The sequence below is a fragment of the Panthera onca genome, chromosome D2 (assembly GCF_046562875.1).
Source record: "Panthera onca isolate mPanOnc1 chromosome D2, mPanOnc1 haplotype 2, whole genome shotgun sequence".
NCBI lineage: Eukaryota > Metazoa > Chordata > Mammalia > Carnivora > Felidae > Panthera > Panthera onca.
This window is the reverse complement of record NC_138349.1, coordinates 26903396-26926983: the sequence shown is the minus strand read 5'-3', so window position 1 is coordinate 26926983 and position 23588 is coordinate 26903396. Positions and strand designations below refer to the sequence as shown.

The window sequence follows — 23588 nt, the reverse complement described above, 5'->3', positions numbered from 1 at the left end:
CACTGGTCTTAAATTCCTCTAAGGTCGTGGGGGTAGGTGCAAGGCACAGGTCTGGGGAGATGAGTGGGTGGGTCAAGACCCTCTTTATTCCCCTTCTGCTCTCCTCTCACCAAAAAGCCCTTTCCCCTTGGGAAGGTGGGCCTTCCTTACCTCCCATTTTAGAGTCCTCGTGTCCCTTCCAGCAAGGGCCAGGAGACAGCCACTCCCCTAACCATCTAAGTTCAGCCTCCTAACCCACTGCCTGATAGCAGTTTGGAGGGGGCAGCCTCAGAGCCGTCACACCCACTGGGCGACACAGAAGCCAGCCTTCCCTTCCTGTGGCCTGGGTGAGGAGGTGATGGATCCTCCTTCCGTGGATTGCCCGGCTCCTGTTTCTTCGGGGCCTGGCATGGAACAACAGAGCCCAGTGCCCGTGGGGAGAAGACAACAGCCTGGGACCTCAGAGGCAGGAAGGAGAGGATCCACACCCAGACAGGGTACCCAGAACCTGCAGGACTGCTCTGGGCCTTCACGTGTTCTTTCCCTTCCTGCTAGGCCTAGCTGTCTGTCTGGGAGAACAGCAGGACCTTTTTTCTGGTCCTCAGGATGGAGCCGTAGCACCCAGAGGCTTCTGCTGGAGCTACTGGCAGAAGTCCTGGGGGGATCACGAGAAGGGAGGGGGCAAAGGGTGTCATTTCTTATGAAGGGACTGGACTCCCTGTCCTCTTTGAGAACCAGTCGTATCTGGGGGACTTTCCCCAAGCCGAGGTCAGTACTCCTTCCCTGTGAACTCCTACTGAACTGTGGCTGGCCCCTGGAACAGTGGGGCAGGTCCTGTCTGGGGCCCTCAGTCACTCTGGCAGTCAGAGCAAGGGAGCTGGGAGGGTCTGGAGCCAGGCTGACAAGCGCAGGGCGGCCCAGGCCACACCCCTTCCCCTTTTCTTTTCTCCTTGGAGGTTGGGGGGTGATTATCTAATCTTCCTCATCTGACCAACCTAGAAGGACCCAGGGCCAGAGAGTTCCTGCCCCAGAGAGTACAGAATTGCAAGATTCTGTGTTTAGGTAGTTCCAGGAGACAGCACTAGGCTGTGGTTATTTCTGGAAAGAGGCTCCTGTGCCTATATCAGAGACCCCACCCTAGAAATCTGCCATGTGTTACGTAATGTAGCCTCCAAAAGACCTGTACATTCCTCCAGGTGTCGCTCTGCCCCATCTGGGGGGCAGGGGGTGGGATGGGGTTCAGGGGCCCTGGGTTGTGGGGAACCCACAGGCTCCAGAGCCATGGGGCTAGGGAGCCTGGGAGATTTGCCAAACTAGCCTGACCAGAAGGAGAATGCAAGCTGGAAGTGACTCAGTGCAGCCTGCCAGGCACTGAGGCAGCTACAGGTTGCAGCCCAGAGGAGTTGGGGAGACCAGGGTGGGGGTGAGGGATTGAGGCGCAGGGCAGGAAAAGGGAGAGATCTGTCCCAATACAGCAGCGGGGAGGCTGGGGGCCGGGGGAGGGGGGGGAGGGGGGAAGGGGGGAGGGCGGGGCAGGTCAGGATGTGGTTTGGGAGGGGCAACCATCTCCAGGCCCCTTCCTTGGGGGTACCATGGGACAGTCCCTTTCTCTCCTCCTTACTTCCAGAAGTCTTTGGGAGAGAGCTAAGGACAGGATGGGGGAGGGGGCAAGATGCCTGCTGGTGGGAGTCCATGGTCTGTGTTCGTTCACTCATTCTTTGAACAAATGCATGCTAGGCCCTCTGCTATACTCTGGGAGACTGGACACAGGCCCAGCCTTAAAGAGTATGTAGTGCAGTGGGGAAAACAGGGAAACAATTGCAAGGAAGAGCCATAAAAGAGAAAGGCAGTAAGCCGCTTTCCGTCCTACACCAGCTCCACCACTTATTGTCAGTATGACTTTAGGTTTTTCATCTGCAAATGGATATTCGCTTCACAGAGCTTTTGCAAGGATTATATGAGACAATACACATGAGACCCCTGGCACATAGTAATTGCTCAATTAGCGTTAACCATTTATTAAAGGGCTATGCTAGGGTACAGACATAGGAAAGGTACCCAACCCCATCTGGGGAGATTAAAAAAGGCTTCCAGAAAGAAGTGACATCTAAGTCAAAACCTGAAGGATACTTAAGGATGAAGAGGGGTCTTTACTTTCAAAAGCCCTCCAGGCAGATGGAACAAGGACAAAGGCCCCCCCAACTCTTCTTGGGATCGGTAGAGTTCAAATTGCTTTAGGTTTAGGGCATCAAGCTTTCATTTGAGAGCCATTCCCTTGCCTGTTGGATGGAGAACATTTTGAAAGACAGCAAGATTAGAGGTAAGGCCCAGGCAGGCCCGGATTAAGGGAGAAGCAGTGGGGATGGAGAGAATGGAACTCATTCATTGATTCAACAAATATTTACTGAGCACCTACTACATGATAGGTCCCATTCTAGGCACCAGAGATACATCATTAAAAGAAAATTCCTCCTGGGGTGCCTGGCTGGCTCAGGTGGTGGAACATGGCACTCTTGATCTCAGGGTTGTGAGTTTGAGCTCCACATTGGGTATAGAGATTACTAAATAAATAAATAAATAAATAAATAAATAAATAAATAAAACTTTTTAAAAAATTTTCTCCTTTCACAGATCTTATATTTTAGTGTTGGGAGGTGGATAATATTTGTTCAAAATAGAGTACAGAGGGGTGCCTGGGTGGCTCAGTTGGTTAAGTGTCTGACTTTGGCTCAGGTCATGATCTCGTGGTTCTTGAGTTCAAGCCCTGCATCAGGCTCTGTGCTGACAGCTTGGAGCCTGGAGCCTGCTTTGGATTCTGTGACTCCCTCTCTCTCTGCCCCTCCCCTACTCACTCTCTGTCTCTCAAAAAATAAATAAACGTTAAAAAAAGTTTTTGAAAAATAGAATACAGAGTACATGGGTATATGCGCTCTGGACAAAAAATAAAGCAGAGGAGGAGAGACGGTGAGGGTTGGGGTGGAGTGTGTTTTTAAATACAGAGGTCAAGGAAGGCCTCGCTGCATAGGTGACATTTGAGCAAACAATCTCAATGATAGGAAGAAGCGTGCAATAGGGACATCTGGAGGAAGCGTGGTCCAGGCAAAGTAAAGGGCAACTGCAAAGACCCCAGGGGTAGGGGGAGACACACCAGGTTTACTTAAGGAACAGAAGAGGAAGCCAGTGTGGCTAGAGCAGAATGAGAGAGGAATAACGGGAGATTACTTATACAGATGGCAGATTGTGTAGGACCTTGCAGGCAATTATAAAACTTTGACTTTTACTCTGGTTGAAGTGGGAAGCCATTGGGAGATTTTGAGCAGTGGAGTGACACAATCTAACACATTTTTAAAAGATTTCTCTGGCTACTGTGTTGAGAACTGACTCCAGAAGGTAAAGGCAGAAGCAGAGAAACCAGTCAGGATCTAGGAAACAATCCAGGCTAGAGATTATGGTGAACTAATGGAGATGTGAAGAAGTAGTCGAGATTTGCTGAAGGTTTAGCTATGGAATGTTCACCGAGAAGTGGAAGACGGCAGTGGGAGAGGGGCGAGTGGGGGGAAGTGTGCAGAAATTAGTACAATTTAGGACATGATGACTGAGATGTTCATTGTACCTCCAAGTGAAGATGTCAAGTAGGCAACTAGTATACAAGTGGATAATCTGAAAGATATTTAACAAAGGATCTATAACACCTGATGACTGATTGAATGGATAAGGGAGGTGAAAGACAGGGAGATATTAAGGTAGCCTCCCTGATCCTTGGCTTGGTGATTAAGTGGCTGACAGGTCCACTGACTGAGATGGGGGACGCAGTGGAGGAGAACAGGCTGGAATGTGAAGAAGATGATGAGTTTAGTTTCCAATACATTGAATTCAAAGTGCCCGTGGGACATCTGGGTGGACAGCATTGGTTGACTACCTGATCTGCAATCAGGAGGGTAAATGTGTGGGCTGGAGATACTGACTGGGGAGTCACCAGTAGACAGAAATAAAGCTTTAGGAGCCAAAGGCTCCAGGTAGCCAGTGTCGATTATTAGCAAGAGACTAGGTTGGAGGGCAGGACTCTGCGGACTGTCAACTTTTATGAGATGGAAATTGGAGAAGTCTGTGGTTAGAAAGATAAGAAGAAAATCAGAAGAAGAGTGTGATGTCTTACAAGTTAAGGGGAGCGGTCTAGAAAGGTAAGGAATGCAAAGAATCCTTATCCTGGAGGGCATTGGTGAGGAAGACAGAGAAGGACCCTGTAGCTGCTCTAAGATAGACCTTGTTTTTTCTCCTCACCATCTTTAGAACATGGAATTAAGAATTAGGACTTGGAAGCCATTTTCTCCTTGTTTGTTCATTCAGACATGCAAGCATTCATTTATTCATCCATTCAGGATAAGATTTCCCATGTGAGGGGATGCCAAGTGCTGAAGACAGAGGCTCTGTCCATAAAGGGACTACATTACCACCCCACCCCCCATCAGGAATAAAGACATGGAGGTCCTAGAGCAGAGAGGCTCTCTGGTTTTATGGAAGGATCAGTGACCCATGGGTTATACTGAATTGGATTTGAATCTCAGTTCTACCATTTAGAACGTTAATTGCTGATGACTCCAAAATCTATAATCTCAGGACAAACCTTCCCCTTGAGTCTGTCGTCCCAACATTTCCACTAGGATATCTGAGCCAACTCAAATTCAACTTAGAGCTAATTATCTTCAATTCTCTTCTTCTTGGTAAATGACACGACCATCCAGCCTCTTGCTGAAGCCCAAATCCTAACAATCACTTAAAAACATTTTGGGGGTCAGTGCCTGGATGGCTCAGTCAGTTAAGTGACCTCAGTCTTGATTTTGGCTCAGGTCATGATCTCATGGTTCCTGAGTTTGAGCCCCACATGGGGCTCTGCACTGACAGTGTGGAACCTGCTGGAGATTCTCCCTCTTTCTCTGCCCCTCCCCTGCTCACACTCTGTCTCTTTCAAAATAAATAAAAACTTAAAAAAAAAAAAAGACAGAAAGTTCGTAAGGATATACTATATACAGTGAAAAGCACATCTCGATCCCATTCTTATCCCATTTCTGTATGGGGAAGGTGGGCAGCACGGACTCACCACCCCCCCCCCCCCCATATCTAACCCATATGTAGTCCTGTTGGCACTACTTCCAAAATATATCCCAAATCTGATGCTTCTTATAACTAGCTTCAAGTCTAAACTTCTTACCGTGACCTACGAGGCCCTGTGTGTTCTGGCCGTGACTGTCTTCTCTCTCACCACAAAGCCTCCTTTCTGCCCTGGAACATGCCTAATCTATTGCTTTCCCATTTGTTTCTCCTTCTGACTGAAGCACTCTTTCCTCAGGTTGTCAATGGCCTGATTCCTCCTGAACATTCAGGTCTTGGCTCAGATGTCGCTTTTCCAGAGAGGTCTGTGTGAGCCCCTTAAGCTCTATCACAGAAATTCTTACATATTTAGTATTTTTTGTGTATATATGTATGTATGCATGTATGTATATGTTTTCCAGGGAATCCCCTAAAAAATGCCGGGCACTTAAAGGCTTTTGTTAAATATTTGTTAACTGACCAATGGACCTCCAGCAGACTACTTCTAAGCCTCCGTTCCCTTATTAATAGAAGGGGGATTATAATGCCTATTTTGCTTGGTAGTTTTAGGCGTCAGAAATGTGGGGAAAAGTTAAGGACATCAGGAAACTGCCCCACAGAGAACCTTCGCAGTTCCTTGCTCAGTTCCCTCAGACAGAAGGTGCACACTTATAAACCCTCCTTTTCCTCCCAGGTAAAAACAGCTGTGGGTGAAAAGGCCCAGGAAGAAGAGGTCCCACTACGCAGCGGCACCATCGCCCTTTTAAGAAGCGCGGAACTCTCCTCCCACCCTAGTGTTTAATGTACCGAAGTAAGTGCTAGTCACGTGAGGCTCTGGGGGCTGCCCCGCCTTGAAGAGGCGGAGCCCCAGCTTGGAGACCAATAGCAGGAGCAGCCTCCGGAACAGCCCCAACTCCAGACAGGGAAAAGGGGAGGAGCCCGGAGCCACAGCAGCTGTAACAGCACTTCCGGACAATATGCTCCGCCTTCATCCTCCTCCCCTCTCCGTCGGTCTGGGTCTCCAGTGCCGGGTGGGCAGTACCAGCGGGTGCCGATTAAAGGCGCCGCCGTAGCGATGCCGCTTTCTCCTCGCGTCCCCCTCCCGGTCTCCCCGCCCCCTTCCCGTGTAGCGGGACCGGCCTTGATGTAGGGACACCACCCTCCTCCTGTCTCCGCTGTAGCTCGAGAGTCCGGCTCACTGCAGCCCCCTGCCCGCCCGCATCCCCACCCTGCCGGCCGCACTCTGCTCCGAGCCCATTGTATCCCCTCGCCCCCGGCTGCAGACTCCGAGGCCAGGCCGTGGCGGGAAGATCGGGGACCCCTGTGCGCCCCTCCAGCGGTCCCACGAGCCGGGCCCCTCCCCCGCCCGCCCTCTTTGCAACAGCGAGGTAGCGGCGAGGGCGCCCTTCCCTCGGTGCAGAGGCGGAGGGGGCCAACAGGCGGGCAGCAGGGACTCAACCCCCCCCATCCCCAGCGGCGCCCCCCCAACGCCCCCTACCCCGGGGAAGGAGAGCCGGAGCCCTAGAGAGCAGAGGCAGGAAAAGAACTGCCCGGCGCGCAGTTCGTTTTTATTATCGAGATTATTATTAAAAGGGGGCGGGGAGCGCAGGATGCGGGGGAGGGGGCTAGAGACGCAGCTATTTTTATTAAACAGATTATTTCTGAAATAATAATACGCGCAAGATGGCTGAAGGTGGCCCTGATGAGACTGTTGGGTTTTTTTTTTTTCCTTTTTTTTTTTTTTTTTTTTGATCTGAGGATAAAGCTCTGAGGCGACTGCCGCTGCGGAGACCCTGCCCGAAGTGCCCTCCCCTCAGTTTTGAAGCTTCGGGCGGACAAACGGACCCACAGACCGAGCGACTGGCGTGGGCCCGCCCCGGACGCGTCGCCTGGGCAGCAGCCGGGGGCCGCCGGCGCTCGCCTTTCTGCCGACTTCTTCCAATTCTAATCTTTTTTTATTTTTTGGAAAGGACCGGGGTGGGTGGAGCAGAGGTGGAGAGAAATCGGGACTTGGCATTTTCTCCTCTCTCTCTCCTAATTTGAGGGAGGCCACCAGCCCTCCCCTTAAAAAAAAAAAAATCCCACCGAGAGAGAAGAGAGAGAGAGATAGAGAAAGCCCGCTGCAGGACCCTCGAGCGAGCGCGCCCGGACCCCCGGCCACCGCGGCTGCCGCCAGGAGCCCAAGATGGCTGGGCTCTGAGGGAGGCAGCCTGGCCCGGCTGGCTCGGCCCGGCCCCGCCGCCGCAGGCTGGCTCCGACCGCAGCCCCGAGCCTTCCAGGCCGGAGCAGAGGCCGAGAAGAAAAGAAAGTGGGGGGGAGGGGGGCCGGGGTGGCGAAGGGGGAGGGCCGGGGCGGGGGGGAGGGGAGGGCCGGGAGCCGAGCCTCCTGTTCATTAGCAGTTGAGAAAAATTCCTTTCTAGTTTGATCAATCCTTGTTTTCCTCGGCAGAGCCGAGGCGCCCGCCCAGCGCGGAGACCGAGAGCGGGGTCTTTCTGCGGCGGGGGCGCCGGGCGCCGGGCCTCCGGGAAGCGCAGAAGTCGCGAAGAGGGGGTCAGGCCGGAGCACCGCCGGGGCTTCTCCCTCCCTTTCTGGTTGGCTTTTTTTTTTTTTTTTTTTTTTTTTCCACTTCTCTCCCTCCCCCTTCCGTTTCTATTTGTGAAGGGAGGAGGAAGGCAGAGGCGGGCTGGTGTCTCTGGCCGAGGACTGGAATTTCATCTGAATGACTGCCCCTGCGCGCACGCAGCGCCCCGGAGTCGGCCCGCCTGCGCCCCGCAGCCCGCACCCGCACCCGGCCGGCCAGCCGGGGGACGCCCGCGCCGCAGCCCGAGAACCGCCAGTTCGCCTCGCCCGCCCGCTCCGGATCTAGCCGCCCTCGGCGCGGCCGCTCCCGCTTCCCCGGCCTCTCGGACCCCGGACGAGGCGAGTGAGGTGCGGCACTGACGACCTGAGAGGGAGCCCCATCGCCGCCGCCGCCGTCGTTGGAGGAAGTGTGCGGCTCCCTGGCTCTGTCCGCCGCGGGGCGCGCCCCAATGTCAGCCGCGAAGCCGGGCGCAGGCCGCGGGCCGCCGCTGGCCTAGCCGCGCGGTCGGGGGGCCGGCCTCTTATATGGAATTTGGACCCCGGCGCTCCCCTCCAGGGCTGGTGCCCGGCCGCGGCCCTGGCGCAGTCCGCCGCCTCCCGCTAGGCGCTCGCGAGGAGGAGGAGACGCAGCCGGCTGCGCGCGCGGCGGGACGACCGAGGCTCCCTCCTCTGGGGGGCAGACGCGCGGAGGGCGCTGGTGACTGAGCGACTGTCGGGGCTTCCTGGGGCCGGAGCTCGGGGCTCGGTGGGCCTGCAGCTGCACCGGACGGCCCCCCAGAGTTGGGCAGTTAGGGAGGCCTGCCCGGGCCCCCTGCCCGCAGCAGCCATGGCGGAGAATTGGAAGAACTGCTTCGAGGAGGAGCTCATCTGCCCCATCTGCCTGCATGTCTTCGTGGAGCCGGTGCAATTGCCGTGCAAACACAACTTCTGTCGGGGCTGCATTGGCGAGGCGTGGGCCAAGGACAGCGGCCTGGTGCGCTGCCCGGAGTGCAACCAGGCCTACAACCAGAAGCCGGGCCTGGAGAAGAACCTGAAGCTCACCAACATCGTGGAGAAGTTCAACGCCCTGCACGTGGAGAAGCCGCCGGCGGCGCTGCACTGCGTGTTTTGCCGCCGCGGCCCCCCGCTGCCCGCGCAGAAGGTCTGCCTGCGCTGCGAGGCGCCCTGCTGCCAGTCCCACGTGCAGACGCACCTGCAGCAGCCCTCCACCGCCCGCGGGCACCTCCTGGTGGAGGCGGACGACGTGCGGGCTTGGAGCTGCCCCCAGCACAACGCCTACCGCCTCTACCACTGCGAGGCCGAGCAGGTGGCCGTGTGCCAGTACTGCTGCTACTACAGCGGTGCGCATCAGGGACACTCGGTGTGCGACGTGGAGATCCGGAGGAATGAGATCCGGGCAAGTACCCTACACACACACACACACACACACACACACACACACACTCCCCCTACCTCCTCGGGACCACCCTTCCAGACAGGCTAACTCTTGTGACATCAGGCCAGAGGCGCCCTTCCAAACTCTTATACCCTGAAAGTTTGGGGGCAAGGTCCTGGGAAGAAAGGTCTCCCACTACTTGATACATTTCTGCACCTGTGCACATAGAGTCCATCTTTTGAGTCATTTATAGAATTGAGGTGAGGGGTAGAGTTTGGGTGTTGCTTTTCTGTTCTGCGCACGGCTCCCTCCCCCAGCCTTGTTTCTGTGGGCCCTATGGGAAGTCACCAAGGCAGTGACCCAGGTCCTGCTTCTCCAGCTGCTGTTTATGTAATGAGTGTCCTGGTGCCGCTGCTGTGGCTGACATGATCCATGATGCTGGCATACCAATGAGGAAGTAAACAAAAGCAGCCATGTTAGTTTCAAGCCCTATTGGAAACACACTGGGGGCGGGGGGGGGGGGGGGGGGGGGGGGGGGTGGAGGGGAGCTTCCGGAGGGAGAACAGAACTCTGGTATCTATCTGGACAAGGCCTGGACAGCCAGCGGCATCACTGAACAGTCTCAGCCATTCTGATTATTCCCAATTGCCCACTCTTCATTTGTGAGAATCACTGCTCTCTGTGTGCCTGTGTATATTGCATGCGTCTGCATGAACAAACCTTAAAGTATGTGTCTTCATCACTGTGAACCCTTTTCTCCCAGCCCAGTCCTCTATCACAGCCCTCCCACATTTGGGGAGGGGAAGTGGAAGACGGAAAAAGAATCCTGTGGGTTTAAGGTTGAGCTGCCTTGCAATCTGGTTTCAGGCAGCTGGCTCCCCTGGGCTGCCGGCTGGGTGATTACAGAACCGCATCCCCTCCCATTGTATACACCCAGCAGCAGCGGCCAATGTCAAAACCGCCTTCTCCCTCAGGCCTCTGGGCCTGGCTTTGGAGCTGGACTGAGGCAATACTTCTGTCCCCTTCCGTGGAGGGGGGCTCCTCCTAGGTCCCTCCCTGGTCCCCTGGCTTTCAGCATTGAGTCATACCAGAAGGAAGGGGTTGGCCTGAGCCATCTCAGAAGCCCCAGCTTGGAGCCCGGGTGTGATATCATGGGGGTGAGGTTGGGCTTTGGTTGCACTGGGAGCGTTTAATGGGTGGGGGCCCTGGAGGCAGTTGAGGCCAGTGGGGAGCTTGGGTATGAGGAAGCTCTGAGCCTGGACGGTTGTGGATGGGGGCTGTTTCCTGTGGGGGGGAACCAGTCAGAATGAGTCACTGTTTAGCAATTAAAAAACATACACTTACAACTAACAAAAGGCAGGAGAGCCACCGCAAGCTGAGGGCAGGGATAACAAATAAAATTTGCTGTATAATTAGTTTCCAATCGGATGGGCTAACTCTGGGTTTTGTACAGGACAGGACCTATGGTTTCTTAAAGGAAGCATAGGGGATAGAGAGAGGAGCCATTCTCTTCCTTTCCCTGGAGTTGAGAATCAGAGGCCTAGGGAAAGCAGTGAACCCCTAGTGCCCACCTGCAACTCCGGGAGGCAGAGCCCAGACTTTTCTCAGTATGGGGAAGCTGCTGGTATTAATAAAGATGGAAAGACTGGGGGAGGAAGGGAAAAGCGCAAAGGCAGGAGAAAGGAGCGCTGTCCAGTTCTCTGTCCTGGGTTTGGCAGTGGAAAGTGACGGGAAGGGAAAAGACCGAGATGTGGCTGAAAGGAACCAAGGAGGGGGCAGCAGCCAGGATGATGAGTGAATTTGTGCCTGCACCCACGCTTTTGCTCTTAACTGTGTCTGAGTGCTAGGGGTGCTTTTCATTTGGGTGGGGAGAAAACATAATTGTGCCTGATTCGGTAGTAGGAGGGTATCTTTAGATGTGTGTCTATGTTTGCAAGTGCCTCTGAGACTGCTTGCTTTGCCCTTAAATGCACCTGTCTCCCGTCTGTATAATTGGTGGGGGAAGGGGTTGCCCAGGCATGCAGAGTATACTCTGGGGTTCCCACCACCAGGTCCATGATCCTGGCTCGTGGAAGGAACTGGTTGGGAAGGAAGTGCTGAACTTTGTCAGCCCCTGTGAGCATGCCTGTGTGTGTGTGTGTGTGTGTGTGTGTGTGTGTGTGTGTGTTCATTCCTGTTCCTGATGTGGGCAGGCGCACAAGTAGGGGGGTTGCATCAGGGCCAGATGTGCAATTCTGTGCATCCAGCGTCTGTGTACCCAGCAACCTGAGTCTTATTCCCCTCCGGGTGCCCCCACCCCAGGCCCTCTGGATTCTCTCTGGTGACTCAGGGCACTGGAGTTGGAAACCCTTCCAACAGGCCAGCACCCCTCAGTCTGAGTTGGACTTACTGAACGTGGAGAAAGGGGCCTCACCCTCAGGAGAGGGGAAGAGCCATAGGGAATCTGAATGGAAGAACCCATCACGCTGTCCTTCCTCCAGCCAGGGAGAAGGGCCTTTTCCTGGGCCTCTTTTCCCTTGCCTGAGGGCCTCTGATGCCGTGGATACGGATGAGAGCAACAGAATTCTCCGGGATATAGGAGCAGATACATGGAGACTTGGCACATGCCTTAAAATACGGCTCTGCTTCTTGTGTTTCCTCTTATGTCTTCTGTGGGGTAGGGGTGGGAGGTGCTGCTGAAACGTCCTATCGGTTAGAAATAGGAAACTCTGATCAACCTCTCCTTGGTGGCTCTAGTCACATACTCACAAGCACCCACATGTGCAAAGGCCAGTAGCCTAGAGCAGGAGCCCAGCAGGGAGGCAAGCAGGGCTTCTCTGCAGCCTAGGGCACTAGCAGGGGAGTCAGGCCAACTCTGTTGCCCCACTCTGCCCTTGCAAAGCCATTGTGTAGACCACATTGCCCTGAAGCCTGGAGGCCCATTGGGTTGGCCCCAGAGACCACTCTGTGGGACATGCCCAGACCCCAAATGTGTTCTCCCTTGGGGTTATGAGAGGATAATGGCCCAAAATGGGGCTATCCAGGTGGGCCTGAGTCTGGCAGCCCTAGGTAGTCAAAGCCCCTTCCAGCCCTCAGGTTTAGGGGTTCATCTAAGCAACAGGGAACTGGTGTAAGCCGGGAGTATCCCTATCTCATGACCTCCTTCAACAAGAAAAGAAGACCTAGTTATACGTATGAGGGACTATGCAGGGTGTGTGTGTGTGTGTGTGTGTGTGTGTGTGTGTGTGTGTGTTCAGGTCATAGTAGTGCCCCCGTGTCATTCCTAGGCTCCCAGATCAAGACTGGAAATGTTGCCAGAACCCTTTTCCTTAAATGTCTCATAGGTTTAATGTTGAGAGATGTTCCCTGGGGTGGGGTGGGGGGGCAGGGAGAGGATCCCACCGCTCAGGGCCAACTTGGGGTTTGTAGCTGCCAGAGGCGAGGTGGCGCTTTCACTGCCCCCATTGCCCCTGGCTGGAGGGCTTGCACTGGGACCCTGGCGGGGACCCTAGGTCTCCGCCCCATGTGTCCATCTCTGGGTGGGCTGTGGGGGTGGAGGCTGCCCTGGCCCAGCTGACTCGGGCAGCACAGACCCCACTGCTCCCTCCTCCCCAGACCAGACTCCTGACCTCTCAGGTGGGGAGGCAGCTGACCTGTGTAAGGTGAAGGGCAATGTAGCTGTCCCTTCCTTGATCATCCTGAGTCTGCAGGGAAGGTGGGTCTGGCTCAGCCTTCCTCCCTGGGCCCCAGGCAGAGAGGAGTCTGAGGCAGAGGCCCAGCCCCCACCGCCACCGCCACCCCAGGATCCTGCTGACACAGCCAGGCGCCTGTCATGCACACCCTATTGATTACTCGGCCTCCTGCAGCTCTGGATGGCCGTGCGTCCATGTCTGTTTGCAGGTGTGCGCGCACGCGTGTAACTGGAGTGTCTGGTTGTGCATCCCCCATGTGACCGATTTTCTTGTATCTCCTGTGTGTATCTCTGAGAAGGTACAGCGTGAGTGACCGACTTAATTGTGTAGCTGTCCTGCGTGTGGCTGTGGGGTCCAGAAGGCGTGCAAGCGCGCGTCTGTGAGAGACGAGGTTGACTGCACGGCCCGCTTGCTGTATACCTGTGATTGGAAGTTGAGGGTGTATTGCGTGACTGTCAGCACCATGTTGCTAGCATGTGGCTGCCTGCTCGGGCTCTGAGACTTGTGCGACTTTCTCAACTGGTGGGGGTGTTGGGGAGGGGAAGAAAAGATGGAATTCACCTTCGGGCGAGCTTGTTGCCTGTGGCCGGTATCGGAGGCAGAGGTCCAGGTGGCTCCTGCGATGCTGTGTTGGGGGCAGTGTGGGTGGGCCTAGGAAGAAGGTGAGCCCGGCTTGGGCCCCTGCCCTGGACCAAGCAGGCAGGCCTGGCTGGCCTCCTCCCTGCTCTGGGAAAGCCTTCCTTCCCGGCCGGCCTGGTATTCAAACCCAGACAAAGGGGGGCTTTCTCTCTCGCCTCTTTGTTCTGCTGCCCCAGAGCGCTGCTCTCTGCATGGCAAAAGCTAATTCCACTCTGCAGCTGGGAAACCTTCTCTAGGGTCTGCCGGGGCTTGTTTCAGAGAGCCTGCTTCTCTCCTTGCCTTGGCTTCTGCCCTCCAGCCTCTTCCCTCTGCGTCTGTGGTTGCCTCTGCCTGGGGGTCCGCATGGTAGCCCAAGGTAAGGGCCGAGGCCTGGAAACTGCCCTGTGACAAGGGGAGAATGCTGTGGCCCAGGGAGAGAGGAGGCCAGCATGCTCCTGGGACGAGGCCTATAGTGAGAGTGGGGGGCAGGTTTGGAAGCTGGGGAGGGGGTCAGGATGGGGTAGCTCTGAGCAGGGGCTGCAGCCAGAGCTAGAGCTGAAATGGCAGCTCTCTGGGCAGGGGTGTGAGCAGAGAGAGGTGCTCAGCAGCCCAGCCCCCTCTTCTTGCCCCCCATGACTCTCCCCACCACCACCACCACAGGGGCTGCTGGATCCAGCACTGGCCCTGTCTGAAAATCTCAGACAGGGGTTGCCTCTGGCCCAACCCCTGGGGCCCTGTTCCCTCCTGACCTTGCTTCTCTTCAAGGTTGACTTGAGGGTTTTAGTATTATTTATTAACTTTTATGCAGCCCAGAGTCCCCATGGCCTACCCGTCTGCCCAGTCCAGTCTGGCATCAACAATGCCAGCTGGGCCTGACCAGTCAGACTCCAGAGGGATGTGAGGCTTTCCTGGGGCAGGAATGTAAGGAGCTAGGAGTGCCCCTCTCTCAGAGGGAGCAGCTCCGGGCGGAGTCTAGAACATTGGGCGACAGGTAGGAGGATCAGGATGTCCTGGGGCCTGTTCTTCATACCTGTCATGTATGATGGAATGGGAATGGAGTGCCCCCATGTCTTCTTGATGTTTTTGCCCTCACGGGACCAGGAGGAGACCACAAAAGGCCTTACTTAGGTTCTAAGGGACAAGCGCCTCTGAGTGGAGTTGGGCCTCATATCGCCCCTCCTCCTTCCTGCTGGAGGCCTGGTCCCTCCAGCGCTGCTAGTCTAGACCAGGGTTCCCCACTCCGCTGTGCTCCTGTACTGCACTCTTGAGGTGTGCCACAGTCCAGGTGACTCACTGAGCGCTGGGAGGGGTTTGTAAAGAGCCCCCATATCCTTACCCCCTGCACTGAGAGCCCTTGCTCTGAATCAAGCAGGAAAATCTGGTCCTATCTCTCAGCTTTGGGTTTTTCCCAGATGGGAAATGGGGCCTCAGCTCTCAGCGATTCCTCGGACATTGGGATGGAAAGAGGCTGCTGGTAGCGGGAAGGGGTATAGGCCTTGCTTCCTCTGCCCCTGTCTTCCAGCTTCTCAGCAGCCTGATTCAGTCATTTGGTGGAATTGAGGTGAGGGGTAATGAAGAGGCAACAAGTGAATATTCCTGTCCCTTCCCCCAGTTTCCCGGTGCCTGAGGTAATAGTGATTCCCCCCAACCCTCTGGCTCCCTCAGGTTTTGTCTGTGGCAGGATTAAGATCATCTGGTCCCAAGAGAGGGCCATCCCTGCAAGGGTGAACTGGCCAGCCTGGGTCCCTGGGCCCTCCTCCCAGCCCTCTGTGATGACTGGCAACTCTTGGCCAGTTTCCTTCCCATTCCTACCCCCTCCCCTACCTACCCCTGCAGCAGAGACAGGAGCTCCATGTCCTCTGAGATGGGGGAGGGGGAGTGAAACCCAGCCACTTGCTAGAGAGTGTGGCCCCTGCCTTTGCTAGGCCTAGATTGGGCTCCCACCCCAGAGGGCTCTGGGCAGGCAATGTCCCAGAGTAGAAGTACTGCCAGGAAAGGCTCTGAGAAAGGTCTGGAAGAAGGCCGGGGCTGAGCTCCACCCCTAGAACTGGACAGGAGGTGCCTCCTTTGGCTTTTCCCTGAGGAGTCAGCCATGAGTTCCTTGAAGGGTTCCAGAGGGGCGGGAGAGGGGCCTCCCACTGCTCCAAAGGATGGGAGTGGAACAGCCCCCATTCCAGTCCTCTGAGGGAAATTGGGCTGGGAAGCTAACCTTGGTGCTGCCTCCTTCCTGTCTCTCATCTGGGACTTAGCCCCAGGTGTGCCCCTAATCTGATACTGATGGGTTTGGTCATGAGAATTAGCTAGGTGGGGAGACCATAGTGCGCAGATGTATGGGATGGAGTCAGGGGTGGGGGGCTTTCCAATATCCTGAGCATTGGGAAGGCAGGAATGGCCCGCTGTCTGAGACACATCTGCAGAGAGGGGCCCTGTCCTCTCAGTGTGGGTACAAGGCATCCAGAAGGCAAAAATTTGAGGGCCAGTTGTTACAAGGGAGGTAAAAAGCCCTACTGTTCCTGAAGGGGTGTCCTGGCCACCTTGCCTTTATGGCAGGCCTCCCTTAAGTGTCTGGGCCTTCAGGAGGCCCAGTCTTCACCTGTAGGGGGCCGGATGCAAGTATACGTGTAGCTCTGTGCGGCACTGTGCATGAGGTGGTGCCAGGGCCCAAGTGGCGATGCGTGCTTGTGTGTGTTCTGGGCACTTCTACCAGGAGCTGCTACCCTCTTGCTCTAGCTGTGGGCAGTCTCACTGGCAGGGAGGACGCATGACTGCCTCTTTCCTCCCCTGCCACTCAGCTGTGTCTCCTTACAGGCTCTGACTCTCAGGCTGGCAGCGACCCTTGTGCATGTTGGGCTGGTGTGGGGACCTGCTGGAAGGGCAAAGTGCCCGGGACAGGGCAAGGTCTCCTGGGGCTGGTTCTTACAGGTCCTGTCCTAGGTCATTGGTCAAGTTGATGGGGCAGACAGTATCCCAGGCTTCTCCAGCTTAGAATCCGGCTTCATACTCCCCACCTCCTCCTGTCCCCGGGTTTTTGTTTCTGGGGCAGCCAGCAACTTGCAGCGAGGTTGCTGAACTCTCTTGCCGGCCTTGGTTTCCCCAAATGTAAAATGGGTCAGAAGAGTGAGGAAGGGATTAGTGGTTGTCTCTGGGGAGCCAGCTGGGTGTGGGTGGGAATGGGGGTTTTAGGTCAAACTTGAGGGTCACTCTGAGGCCCCCGCAGAGGAAGAAAAAGAACGATTCCTTGTTGAGTGGACACTTACTGTGAGCTAGGTTCTGTGTAACCTGCTTTGCAAACCTTATTTTTGTGGGCAAAACCGTGCCTTTATCCAGTCAACATGCTATGCATCTGTCGAGTGCTGGGGTCTCTGTGTCGCCTGGCTGAGAAGGGAGGTAGAAAAAGACCACAGCAAACCCTATTTTCAGCAGGCTCAGAGCTTTGCAGGGAAATCAGACCAACTTGGAGAGGCAGGCTACAGAATAATGTCCTGGGGCGCCTGGCTGGCTCAGTTCGTTGAGCATCAGACTCTGGATTTTGGCTCAGGTCATGATCCTAGGGTTGTGGATCAAGCCCCGCGTCAGGCTCTGTACTATGTGTGGAGCCTGTGTAAGATTCTCTCTCCCTCGGCCCTTCTCCCCCGCTCGTACTCTCCCTCTCGCTAAAATAAAATGAATAAATAAGTAAATGATTTTTAAAAATGAATAGTGCTGTCCTATAGGTCTTTCTGTGATGATGGTAATGTTTTGTATTTGTGGTGTCCAGAACATTAGCCATTGGTGACATATAGTTATTGAGCACTCAAACTGAGGCTGGTACAACTAAAACTGATGTTTAATTTATTTTAATTTATTTAAATTTAAATAGCCGCATGTGACTAGCTGCTACCATACTGGACAGTACAGCTGCGAGGGAAGGCACGCTGTGACAGCCCCACTGCATGGCAAGGACAGGGAGTGACCTGTGCAAACTTCGAACAGGGGCCATGGAAAGTTTCCTAGGGAGTGGGCCTTAAGTTGGGCCTTGAAGGACGGACAGAGGGAGGAAGGGGGCACTGGTGGGCTGTAGAAAAATGTCAGCAGAGGGGCGCCTGGGTGGCTCAGTCGGTTAAGCGTCCGACTTCGGCTCAGGTCATGATCTCGCGGTCCGTTGATTCGAGCCCCGCATCGGGCTCTGTGCTGACAGCTCAGAGCCTGGAGCCCGTTTCAGATTCTGTGTCTCCCTGTTTCTCTGACCCTCCCCTGTTCATGCTCTCTCTCTGTCTCAAAAATAAATTAAAATGTTAAAAAAAGAAAAAAGAAAAACGTCAGCAGAGTGCAGGGAGTTCAAGTGTGCACAGAGCATTGGAGACAGGATACCAGCCCACCTGGCTGGGGGGCGGGGGGTGGTGTCAAGTTGTAAGAGAGCCGTCATTGCCAAAATATTGGAAGGAGGGAGTCATTGAGGTTCTTGAGCAGGAAGAGACCGTGTTCGAAGAAGCATGTCTGGTAAGGGAGGATGACAGGATGGATGGAACAGGCAGGATGGACAGGGCCGGGAAGGGAGGATTGTGGAGACAGGAGATCAAGGGCTGAGAATAACAGCTTCATCCAGCACCTTCCAGTAGACTGGCCTCAGGTTCTTAAGCAAGCCACAGAGTCTCCCTTCCACTTGGGTCCAAATGAGAGGCTGAGGCTCTCATTTGGAGGCTCATTTGAGGCTTTAGCAAGGACTTCAGAGGCCTAACCCTCAGCGTCAAGAACAAAGCTGCCCTTGATGCCCTTAAGTGCAAGTAAGGCAAGTGTAGGGTGATATCTCTGGACTAGGCCAGCGGGCCTGGATGACCTCGGAAGGTTGTTTGTCCCTCTGCAACCTAGGGTACTCATCTCTAAGATGGGGCTCCCCAGAGAAGCGGCATGACTTGTACATGCTGAATCACCTAGGTTTGTGTCCTAGCTCTGTGACTTTGGACAGATTGCTTAATCTCTCTGGTTTCCTCTTCTCTGAAATGAAGATAATAGTAGTGCTTAACTCACAGCATTACTGGGATGATTAGATAAGTCTGTATAGGAAAAGCACTCAGAACGGGCTGGCTGGACCCTGCCCTCAGAAAGCTCATGGTTTAGATACGTGTGGAAAGCTATTCCAGGCTTTCAGTTCTTGGGAACAGGCTTCCCAGACAGCTGTCACCAGGCCCCTGGGATTGCATGGGGGGCCAGAAAGGGTTGGATGGCAGAAATTTAGGTCATCTGAGTCCAAGAATCTATAGGATGAGTCTGTTCTGTAGCAGGAAGGATGGTGCTCACCCATCCTTGGTAAGGGATAGAGCCGCAGTCCCCTCTGACACCCCTTCCCCACCTGTCCCTGCAGAAGATGCTGATGAAGCAGCAGGACCGTCTGGAGGAGCGAGAGCAGGACATTGAGGACCAGCTGTACAAACTCGAGTCCGACAAGCGCCTAGTGGAGGTAGCTAAGCCCAAGCCCGTGGTATGGGGTGGGCCGGCTTGGGTGCAGGGCCTTGGGCTGGCTCCCTGCTGGGGCTAGGATCTGTTGTGTGGTCCACGCTGTGCCAGAATCCCTTGGTCAGTTATTCAATGAACTGTCGATTGCTGAGCCCCCACTGACGTCAGGGGTAGCCGGCCCAGAGCCCTGTGCTACCAGCAGGGAAATTAGCAGGTTCAGACCTCGCCGTGGGGAGCCGTGGGCAGCCTGGGGATTCGGGGTCCCAGACTCCACCGCCCAGGACGCGAGACAGGCAGAAGCGCAGCCCGAGGTCCCTGGCGCTCACTGCCCGCCCGCTCCCGCCCCCGCGCCCGCAGGAGAAGGTGAGCCAGCTGAAGGAAGAGGTGCGGCTGCAGTATGAAAAGCTACACCAGCTGCTGGACGAGGACCTGCGGCAGACGGTGGAGGTCCTGGACAAGGCCCAGGCCAAGTTCTGCAGCGAGAACGCAGCGCAGGCGCTGCACCTCGGGGAGCGCATGCAGGAGGCCAAGAAGCTGCTGGGCTCCCTGCAGCTGCTCTTCGACAAGACAGAAGACGTCAGCTTCATGAAGGTGGGCTGGGACCGGGACCAGCCGGTGGGATCCGGGTCATTCCTCAGCCGGAGTCTGGCATTCTTTGCTCCCAACCAGTTTCCCCCACCAGTATGCTCCCAGGGCTCTGGAGCCAGCCTGCATGGACTCAGAACCCTCCTCTTCTGCCCTTTCTAGCTTCGTGAGCTTGGGGGCGAGTCATATATGTTCCCTATGCCTAAATTCCCTCACCTATAAAATGGGGTTGATGATACAGATCTATAATCCTTTATCCACAATTCCAAATTTTAAAGATCTCTGAAAACTAATAGGAAAAATTCTGACAACTCATTTAACAGAAAAAAAAAATTGACCTGAGCTCATGTTGGCAATTAATGGTCTTTATTTATCTTGCTTGACACAAGTATTCAAACATTTTGCTGCAGAAACATTGATGTATTGGATGATGGTGTCCTACTGGGGATAATACGTAACGTATAGAACAGGCACCATATTTTCCCTCCTACAATCCAACAGTTTCCAAATTCCAAAACACATCTGGCCCCATGAATTTCAGATAAAAGACTGAGTGCCTGTAACACCTTGCTACCGTAGTTGTGTAGATAAAATGATGGATGTATAGAAAGCACTTAACCGTGTTTGTCACGTAGTAAGTGCTCAATAAACGTTAGCTATTCTTAACTTCTAGAAATGGAGGACTGCCCCCCCCCCCCCCATCGGCCCTTACCATACTTTGGGGGAATCAGACAATCAGCCCTGCCTGGGGGGAGGGAGCATGGGGCAGCTCTGCTTTCTCATGTTGCCTTACCCACTGACTAACCCTTTTCTCTCCCCCTAGAACACCAAGTCTGTGAAAATCCTAATGGACAGGTGAGCAGATGGCCCCCAGCCCCCAGGGGAACACATCTGGGGGAGGGCAGGGAGGGCCAGGCCCACGGGGGGAGGTAGGGCAGGCTCACCGGTGATACCTCCTCACAGCAGATGCCCCGTCCACTGCCCCCAGGACCCAGACCTGCACGGGCAGCAGCCTTTCTCCCCCTAAGATCGGCCACCTGAACTCCAAGCTCTTCCTGAATGAGGTGGCCAAGAAGGAGAAGCAGCTGCGCAAGATGCTAGAAGGTGAGGGTGGTATCCTCAATGGAAAGGAGAGAACCCCTTGGGCAGGGGTAAATGCCAGAGCCTTCTCTCTGAGAGGCAGCATGGCCTAGTCAGATAGTCTTTTCTTCATATCCTGGCTTTGCCCCTTCTAGCTATTGGACCTTGGGAAAAGCCACATGCCTTCCCTAAACTTCAGTTCCTTCAGCCGTAAAATGGGAATAATAATAGTATCTACCTGCTAATGGAGTAGTCAGCATTGACCAAGATGGTGCATGATGTAACGAGCTTGGTCCTATAGACAGAAAGTGGGGAAAGGAAACCTGGGTTGCTTGGGATGGGAGCTTTGGCGACTTTTGCCCCAAACTCTCCACAGGCCCCTTCAGCACACCGGTGCCCTTCCTGCAGAGCGTCCCCCTGTACCCCTGTGGCGTGAGCAGCTCTGGGGCGGAAAAGCGCAAGCACTCAACGGCCTTCCCTGAGGCCAGTTTCCTAGAGACGTCGTCAGGCCCTGTGGGCAGCCAATATGGGGCAGCAGGCACAGCCAGCGGCGAGGGCCAGTCAGGGCAGCCCCTGGGGCCCTGCAGCTCCACGCAGCACTTGGTGGCCCTGCCGGGCGGCGCCCAACCAGTGCACTCAAGTCCTGTGTTCCCCCCATCACAGTATCCCAATGGCTCTGCCACCCAGCAGCCCATGCTCCCCCAGTATGGCGGCCGCAAGATTCTCGTCTGTTCTGTGGACAACTGTTACTGTTCTTCCGTGGCCAACCATGGTGGCCACCAGCCCTACCCCCGCTCCGGCCACTTTCCCTGGACAGTGCCCTCACAGGAGTACTCACACCCGCTCCCGCCCACACCCTCCGTCCCCCAGTCCCTTCCTGGCCTGGCGGTCAGAGACTGGCTCGACGCCTCCCAGCAGCCTGGCCACCAGGATTTCTACAGGGTGTATGGGCAGCCGTCCACCAAACACTACGTGACGAGCTAACGCCACGCAGGCAGTGGGGAGCTGGGGAATCTTCCCCCCTAGCCCCCAGTGGCTCGGGAATTATGCATCCAGAGACCTGCCCTTCTACCTTCCTGTCTTCCCTCCCTTCCTCCTTCACCCCCCCCCCCCAAGTCTTTTCCTTTTGGATTTTGTTTTGTTTTGGGCTTTGTTTTTGATTTTTTTTTTTTTTTTTTTTTTTTTTTTTTTTAATGAATCTCCTGGACGCGGAGGTGACAGTGAGAGCTGGCCTGGGCTGGGCTGCAGGTAGCCCTGGAGTTGGGAAAGCATCTACTTCAAGGCATTGAGCTCTCTCTCTCTCTGTCTCTCCTTTTTTCTTCTACTCCTTCCCCTTCCCACCCCCTTGGCTGGTAGGAGCCTCAGCTTCCCCTAAAGCCTTGGGGGATCCCACTCTCCTCACCCAGCCCGGGGAGGATGGACCAGTGCCCACTGGCCTGTTGCTCGTCTTGTTTTTCTTTTGGGCAGTTTGATCACTGACTGAGTAAGGAATGACCTGTAGATTGTGGGGCTTTTTTTTTTTTTTTTTTTTTTAATTTTTTTAAAACCAAGAATGATTTCTCCTGCTTCCTTCTTCTCAACATCCTCCCAGATGGAGTTCAAAGGCCACTTCTCAAGCAGCTTTTGGCACCTTCAGCCTCAGAGTGGAATCTTAAAGACAGGAACCCCATGTCCAGGAAAGGGGAAAAGGAACTTTGCCAATGATAGTGACCACAGCAAAAGCAAATAATAATAATATTAATAATAATAAAGAGAAATAAAAGAAATAATAAAATAAAAAAACCATAGCACAGCCCTTGTTGAGGTCAGTGGGGGAGGAGGGGCTGCCCCGAGTTGGGTCCTTGCCTGGATTTTGACACAGCAACTTCCTGTAGTGAGCACTTTGTATGAATCGTGGACTTCCTGTTCTCAAGACGCAGGTATTTATTCTGTAATCTATCTAGAGCACACACCGAAATCCAACCTTCTAATAAACATAATGGCGCAGTCGCAGTCCCGCTCCCTGCCTCGCCTCTTACCCCGCCCACTCCCCCAGGCCTGGAGTTTTTAGGTGTTGGTCCAAGAAAGGGCACTGAGGGAAGGAAGCCCCTGCCTTCCTTGCCTTGATTCTGTGCTCGACCTAGTCTGTTCCAGGCCTGTGAATGTCAATTTGTCAGGCACTACGTCCACTCTCAGCCTTGGGTTCATTTGACAAATATTTGCTGAGTGAGGGCCTCCCAGGCCCAGCCCCCTGCTGCATAGGCCCTGGCATCTCTTTGAGGTTCTGCCAGCATGTTCTTAGCTAGAACAGACAAAGAAAGAAATACCTCTCTGAGTCTTGCAAAATTACCTCCTTCAGTCCACAAATATTTATTGAGCACATGCTAAGTGCCAGGCACTGTGTGGGGCCATGGGCATAAACAGAGCAGACCCTCTTTTGGGGATTTAGTTGAACTAGGCCTTGGCCACCACTGGGGGAGTCACTCAACTCCATGCTTCGTTTGGGTCTAGGCCCCTGCCCCCGCGCATAGAAGAAGAGCAGACAGGAAAATACTTGGCTCTGAGACACGTGGAGGTAGGTGAAGACGTTCTACCCCCATCCCCCTTGGCAGAACTGCTCAAACTCGACCATGTCTTGGGAGCTTGTTAAAAGGGCTGATTCCTGGGGCCTGCTTAGACTCCGTGGGACTCAAGGGCCCAGGAATCTGCGTTTTAGTTCCCCAGTTAAAAGTGCTGCGATGAAGGACTTGCTAGGGTCTTGCTTGTTATAGAGACCCCTGGGTGGAAGGAGGGGCTGGAGCACTCCAAGGCACTCCTCTGTTGGGGCCAGGAAGTGAACTTTAAAAAGGATCTCTGGTTTGTTACCTAACACTCTGCTTGGATCTTATGTCATAAAGCAGCCTGTGCCCTTCCATACTAGAAGGAGGGGCAACCTTTGCTGGTGCCTAGTTCTCTCCACTTGTCTGGGTAGTCAGGGCCTGAATGCCTCCTACCCCCAAAAGCCATGAGTGAGTCCTGTGCCAGGGGTCCAAGCCACACCCAGCCCTAGTTAGTCCCCTTCTCATACAAGTAACGACCTAGGGTGGAAGGCATGGTCAAGCTATGTTCCCCTGGCCAGCTGGGTTGGCCAACCAAACCAGAGTCTTAGTCCTGTTAAGTAGAAGCCGTCTTCCCGTCCTGTGGGAATAGAAAACGATTCA

General features: G+C 54.7%; 2 protein-coding genes across 4 annotated transcripts in view; both read left to right on the top strand.

The window, feature by feature from the left end:
* SUFU (SUFU negative regulator of hedgehog signaling) overlaps positions 1-7153 on the top strand; it is a 124615-nt gene extending 117462 nt beyond the window's left edge. For all 3 annotated transcript variants that reach the window (XM_078434776.2, XM_078434773.2, XM_060641618.3), the window contains 2 exons: positions 5762-5878; positions 6826-7153. In XM_078434776.2, the coding sequence (XP_078290902.1) occupies positions 5762-5869 (108 nt within the window). In that variant the 3' untranslated portion in view covers positions 5870-5878; positions 6826-7153. The remainder of the gene's footprint in view (positions 1-5761; positions 5879-6825) is intronic.
* A 260-nt stretch (positions 7154-7413) lies between these two features.
* TRIM8 (tripartite motif containing 8) lies at positions 7414-22395 on the top strand. Its single transcript, XM_060641061.3, has 6 exons — positions 7414-9043; positions 18653-18748; positions 19102-19335; positions 20153-20184; positions 20318-20433; positions 20786-22395. Exons 1-6 carry the CDS (start codon positions 8474-8476, stop codon positions 21391-21393), a joined length of 1656 nt encoding a protein of 551 aa, XP_060497044.2. The 5' UTR covers positions 7414-8473; the 3' UTR covers positions 21394-22395.
* The last annotated feature ends 1193 nt before the right edge of the window (positions 22396-23588 follow it).